At 52.1% G+C, this 6,547-nt stretch overlaps 1 protein-coding gene across 1 annotated transcript; it reads left to right on the top strand.

The window, feature by feature from the left end:
* The first annotated feature begins 1,929 nt into the window (after positions 1 to 1,929).
* Positions 1,930 to 6,347, top strand: dpt (dermatopontin). The gene is made up of 4 exons (XM_084676159.1): positions 1,930 to 2,297; positions 5,506 to 5,631; positions 5,825 to 5,932; positions 6,071 to 6,347. Exons 1-4 carry the CDS (start codon positions 2,023 to 2,025, stop codon positions 6,135 to 6,137), a joined length of 576 nt encoding a protein of 191 aa, XP_084532285.1. The 5' UTR covers positions 1,930 to 2,022; the 3' UTR covers positions 6,138 to 6,347.
* The last annotated feature ends 200 nt before the right edge of the window (positions 6,348 to 6,547 follow it).

Here is a 6,547-nt window from a genome sequence, read left to right as displayed (position 1 = left end):
CCCTCACCACCACCACCTCCCACCCCCCCTCACCACCACCACCTCCCACCTCCCCCTCACCACCACCACCTCCCACTCCCCCTCACCACCACCACCTCCCCCTCACCACCACCACCTCCCCCTCACCACCACCACCTCCCACCTCCCCCTCACCACCACCACCTCCCACCCCCCCTCACCACCACCACCTCCCACCCCCCCTCACCACCACCACCTCCCCCTCACCACCACCACCTCCCACCCCCCCCTCACCACCACCACCTCCCACTCCCCCCTCACCACCACCACCTCCCACTCCCCCTCACCACCACCACCACCTCCCACCTCCCCCTCACCACCACCACCTCCCACTCCCCCTCACCACCACCACCTCCCCCTCACCACCACCACCTCCCACTCCCCCTCACCACCACCACCTCCCCCTCACCACCACCACCTCCCACTCCCCCTCACCACCACCACCTCCCACTCCCCCTCACCACCACCACCTCCCACCCCCCCCTCACCACCACCACCTCCCACCCCCCCCTCACCACCACCACCTCCCACTCCCCCCTCACCACCACCACCACCTCCCACTCCCCCTCACCACCACCACCTCCCACCCCCCCCTCACCACCACCACCTCCCACCCCCCCCTCACCACCACCGGGTGGCTTAGGAGCACCACTCATGAGCGGCGGCACAGAGGTCAGATCTCAGGATTAGGCTCCAGATGACCTTTGAGCTGTCTCCGCACTAACGGGACCTGCAGAAGCGACTGGCACCAATGAGGAAGGGATCTGGGACGACTTGCGCAACCTTCCTGTCTCCTTTGCGGTAAGGAACAAAGTGTCACTTCGGACCAATCAGAGCAGGGCACTGAACTGAGGTGCTGGAACAAACCCCCTCACACCAGCAAGTCATGTTGCCGTGCTGCCGCGGCAGGTTACTGATCGCCTCGTTTGGCCCTTGATAAGACGGGTTAATGTTTGATTGTGAGAGCTGTGATCTGATGGTTCCTTTCAGGGGTAAAAGGTGTTTATTACAGAGACTTTCAGCAGATTGATCATTTACTACCATCTACCCCACCTGCTGCTTCTGCTCCTGGCTGGTGAGGGTGTGACTAACACTGCTGCTTCTGCCCCCTGCAGGTGAAGGTGTGACTAACACTGCTGCTTAGACGCTCTGTTGAAGACCTTTGTCACTCACCAACTCCACCCCCTCACCCATCACCCCCTCACCTATCACCCCATCACCCCCTCCATCCCAGTTCCTCCCCCTCTCCCATCTCCTCCACCCTCTCCGGAAATCCCTTCCTGCAGATTGAAACCTGCTGGTTCATGACAGAACGTCAGAACAACTTCCTCTTTCTAAACTGTGGAGTCACCAGTATGCATCAGCGTCATGAGGTAGTTGGTTTTTAGGACAGGAAGAAATTGGAAACTTGTATGAGCTCACTAGTTATTACTGTAATTTACACAGTAAATCTGAATAAAGGATTATTGTCAGACAACATTCTGGCTTTGGAGCTCTGTCTGTCTCCAGTTATAACAGAAACGTTGTCTTTAACAGACTAACCCACTCTACCTGAGATCCTTTATACAACAACGCTTCACTTTGAAGGATAGCTAGTCATGACCTCTACTATTAGAAACAGGTTTTGAATAAGCCTTTAGAAAGCAGTTGACGCTATCAAACAATGACGGACCATCGCTAATGATGGAAAAATAATCCCAGTTGAAGAATAAGACAAATATTTAAATTACACCAGGCGAGTACATCTTCACCTCACTATCCGTCATCTGTGAGAGAACTGCAAGTTGTGGTAATTTAAGGTGTTCTGCCTCTCTTCCCTGCTGAGACGAAGTTACCGCTTCCTCACAGTCCACCTTAAGAAAGGTTTCAAAGTTAGGTCCAAACCATTCACGTCCTCCTGGCTGCAAAATAAAAACCACTTCTGGACAAGGATTGCAAACATCTGGCCCATAAAAGGTCTGTGAGCGTGAACCAGACCAGTCGGTGACGTGGTCCAGATCCAGGATGAACCCCACTCTGCTGTTCTGGGTCCTGCCCCTGGCCGTCGTGGTCCTGCCCCTGCCTGACGACCTCCGCGACATGGGCTGGGTGAACGAATTCCGGCAGGGCTTCAACTTCCAGTGCCCCCACGGAGAGCTGCTCGTAACGCTGCGGAGCTACTTCAGCCAGGCCGAGGGCTCCGACCGGCTGTGGAGCTTCGAGTGCCAGCCGGCGCCCTGGGGTCTGGGGGAACCCTCCGACTGCTGGTGGGACGACCTGAACCGCGCCGGGATGGAGTGGTAAGTGCCCCTCCGCAACCCTCGCCTCATGTTATCAGTCTCTACGCACAGGAGAGGAGAGTGCACTGTAGCAATATTTCTGAGTAGTGTTTGGTGATAACAACAAGCTGTAGTCACTGTTAAGGTTTTAATCCCTAAACAGCCACTCGAAGAGTAAGCTGATTGGGGTTGCAGCTATCTGCGGTATGAAATCCACATCTTAGCCAGGATTACATGTCAGCTCTGTTTTACCGTCAAGTGATTTCTCAGAGTAAACTCTAATCCACCACTGATGGGACTTTGTTGGGAAAAATGTTCAGTTATTCTTACAGGTCTGTTAATACATCACACATGGACATTTTGTTCTTCAAGAGTTTTCTGAAATAGCTCTGTGGGATTGGCTTTTTAAGTTGTTGAAAACTCCACTTAAGAGAACAATAACATACCACGGTGATACGTATTTTGTGAACTATTAACATGCAGGTAAAATAATGGTGATGTTGGTGAACTGTGCCTTAAAGCACACAGTCAAATCAGAGATGCTCTACGTTGCTGCTGTGGATTCAGATGTGAAACATGGTGTTTATCTGGTGGAGGAGGAAAGGTAGTCAGGGAGGGAGGAGGGAGGTGGAGAGAGAGGTGGAGGGAGGAGGGAGATGGGGAGAGAGAGAGGAGGGAGATGGGGAGAGAGGTAGCCAGGGAGGGAGGAGGGAGATGGAGAGAGATAGAGAGAGAGGAGGGAGATGGGGAGAGAGGTAGCCAGGGAGGGAGGAGGGAGATGGAGAGAGAGGGAGGAGGGAGATGGGGAGAGAGAGGGAGGAGGGAGATGGGGGGAGAGGTAGCCAGGGAGGTAGGAGGGAGATGGAGAGAGAGAGGGAGGAGGGAGATGGAGAGAGAGAGGGAGGAGGGAGATGGGGAGAGAGAGGGAGGAGGGAGATGGGGAGAGAGAGGGAGGAGGGAGATGGGGAGAGAGAGAGGGAGGAGGGAGATGGGGAGAGAGAGAGGGAGGAGGGAGATGGAGAGAGAGAGAGGGAGGAGGATGGATCAGACCCATCAGAGAGGAAGCCATCTTTGACCCATCTGAGGGTGACATGTTATTTCTCCAGAGCACTGAGGGGAAACACAGCACATGACCACACCGTCATCCATCTTTACCTTGTGACACAAGCTCATTCACGCACAGAACACACATCTGTCCCCCTGGAATCCTCATCTGTACTTCTGGAGCCCCCCCCTCCCCCCTCTCCCCCCCCCCCCCCCTCTCCTCATGCATAGGGAGCAGAAGGATCTCTGTCAGTACTCCAGACAGGCCTACACAGGTGGCGCCCGGGGGTCAGACTGAGCGAGCACACGTGTCCTACCTGCCCAGCTGCCACGCCCTCCAACTGCATTTGCTAAACAAAGCCTCTGCAGGCAGAAACAGACAGGAGTTTGGGTTCTGGAAAACACCCGGGGGGCTTTGAGTCCTGACAGTGTGTCTGACGGTTTGAACAGCTCATGGTCATGTTTACCTCACATGTTTACCAACACAGTCCAGGGTTGAGTGTTGTCTCATTACATGATGTGTATTTATACTCAAAGATAATAAACCCTCATTAGCTTAAGTTGATATTTTAATGACATCGGAAAAGAACTCCTGGAGGCAGTTCTGCCTCGTGTTGACTGAGGCAGCAGAGATGGAGGCAGAGGAATGATATTTAAAACTATGGGACAGACCAGGGACTGACTGTCGGTATGTCTGCCTGTCTGTATAACCATGAATGTTCAGTGTGTTGGGCTTGATTTCCTCTCAGGTCTGTTTGGTCCATCTGGCTGGACCTTCTCTCTGCCCAGAGAGTTACTGTGTATGGTCCTTTCATGGTTCCTATGTTACAACTATTTATTGTTTCCTTGCTGGTGTTATTGTGTTTGGCTCAATGTTTTTATGTTTTGGCTGTACGTCAGAATGGAGCGTTGGAGAGTCAAGCAGGTCTGACTGTGTGGTTGTAAATCATCTTCCAAACCTAACCTCTGCTAGCCCTAACCTCTGCTAGCCCTACCCTCTGCTAGCCCTACCCTCTGCTAGCCCTACCCTCTGCTAGCCCTACCCTCTGCTAGCCCTAACCTCTGCTAGCCCTACCATGTGCTAGCCCTAACCTCTGCTAGCCCTACCATGTGCTAGCCCTAACCTCTGCTAGCCCTAACCTCTGCTAGCCCTACCCTCTGCTAGCCCTACCCTCTGCTAGCCCTACCCTCTGCTAGCCCTAACCTCTGCTAGCCCTACCCTCTGCTAGCCCTACCCTCTGCTAGCCCTACCATGTGCTAGCCCTACCCTCTGCTAGCCCTACCCTCTGCTAGCCCTAACCTCTGCTAGCCCTAACCTCTGTCTGCTCAGTGATGGTGCGGATGGGGGCTGGCCCTGTGTTGCCATGACAAAGGACTGTAGTGTTTGTTGCTGTTGTGATGACAACCAGCTGTTTGTAGGGTAAACAGGCTGCAGTCTCAACAGACCTGTGTGTAGAGACCTGTTGAGAACCAAGAACTGCTCACTCCTAAAGGGTCCACCGAAAGGAACTTCATAATGAACTCAGTCAGCGGACGCTAATGCGAAGGACAGTACAGGGGGAAATTGAACTTGGGATCATCTTGATCTTTTGTCAAAAGCATCCTAACATCTATTCTGTGTTGATGCTAGCACCTATGTATAACAGCTCCAGTTGTGAAGCTGGTGGAGAGATGGTGTGTGTTTATTACCTAGACTAGCCCTCTGGTATAGTCACTCAGGGTTCTAGAAACCCTGGTTCTTAAATGCTACAAACTTAAGTGGTTTTCATGATTAATTGTTTATGAGTTAAATTATATAAAACTGTCAATTGTACATCCCTAACAGATAAGGTGCAGAGCACCAAAATAAATCTATTAAATGTTAAATGCACAATTAATGAACTGGAAAAGGTTAGTAGTGCTAGCTTGTCCTGTCTGCTGATGACCGCTTTAATCATTCTGGAACAACAAACCCTCGTTGTGTGTGTGGAGAGGGCCCAACACCGTGCTAACACACACACACCAGGAGGAAGGACGGTTAGAAGAATGTAATCGGTACCATGGACCAGCATAGTGGTAGGTGGAGCTGAGCGGTGGAGCTGAGCGGTGGAGCTGAGCGGTGGAGCATTTGACTGCAGATCAGTGTCATCTTCCACTCAGCTGAGCTGGTCCAGCAGACCTCCTCAGCCTTCTTCTCTGTGTCCAGGTCGTCCACCTGCTCCGCTAACGGGCTGGTCGCGGGCGTCGAGAGCAAGTACTTTGAAGCTGTTCTGGACCGAGAGTGGAGGTTCTACTGCTGTCGCTACAGGCGGCGCTGCCCCTACTCCTGCTGGTACCCCCTCACGCCCTCCCACCTTTGACCCGCCACAAAAGGAAGACCATCCAACACATTGATAAACAGACATCCTTCACTGGCCTGCTTAAATGAACAACGCTCATTAATGAACACGGATGGCAGCTTTGATGAAATAATAATTTGAATCAAATCCATCTTTGTCTTTGTGTGGTCCCTGTGTGTCTGGCAGGAAGACCATGGACGTGCCTCAGTACCTGACGGAGGAGGCCGAGGTGGTGGTCCCCAGCTACGGGTACTTCATCAGGGGGGCCCAGACCACCTTCAGTGGGGTCCTCAGGTCAGGCGACCCCCCCCCCCAACCCCCGGAAGCTTCTCGTCTCCCGTTCCAAGTTCCAAAACATTGTTCTCAAAGTTCCAAAGGCTCTGAAGGTCGTTCTAGAATGTTCTAATGTTCCGGTTCCATTGTGTCCCGCAGAGATCGGCAGTGGAAGTACATCTTGTGCAGGATGACGGATTTCGACTGCGAGTTTGAGAATCTGTGAACGGCAGGTCGACTCAGATGTTTGGTCACTTCATCAGGGGGGCCTGGCTCATGCTCTGTCCTGGAGGACAGAAGTCCACTTTCTAATATCATACGGAGGCACTACATAGAAATATCCATACACATTAGACATTATAGACTTAATAATATCCTATATTGCATTATACAGTCAATGTTTATTGAATAAACCAGAAATCCATCAGGGACATGACATTTGTGTTGTTTGTAAATGCATTGTTTAAAAATAGGAAAAACATTAATACAATGAAGCATGTCTTACAGAAGAACGCTGAAGAGATTCGAGACGTTTAGAGAGGCTGGACTCAGTCGGCTTCATCTTGTAATCCGGCCCTTAGATCATCATAAATGCCTTCAAAGCGGACGTCTATGAGACTAGAGTATTATTGAACT

Source organism: Hypomesus nipponensis, chromosome 16, assembly GCF_054491055.1.
Source record: "Hypomesus nipponensis isolate SF chromosome 16, ASM5449105v1, whole genome shotgun sequence".
NCBI lineage: Eukaryota > Metazoa > Chordata > Actinopteri > Osmeriformes > Osmeridae > Hypomesus > Hypomesus nipponensis.
This window is presented reverse-complemented; position numbering and strand designations above follow the sequence as displayed.

What these genes read in the sequence shown, in the direction of transcription:
- dpt (XM_084676159.1), top strand. Translation starts at nt 2,023, where the DNA reads ATGAACCCCACTCTGCTGTTCTGGGTCCTGCCCCTGGCCGTCGTGGTC. An exon ending in CGCTGCCCCTACTCCTGCTG is followed by an intron (nt 5,632 to 5,824) that starts GTACCCCCTCAC and finishes TGTGTCTGGCAG; the next exon opens with GAAGACCATGGACGTGCCTC. An exon ending in ACCTTCAGTGGGGTCCTCAG is followed by an intron (nt 5,933 to 6,070) that starts GTCAGGCGACCC and finishes TGTGTCCCGCAG; the next exon opens with AGATCGGCAGTGGAAGTACA.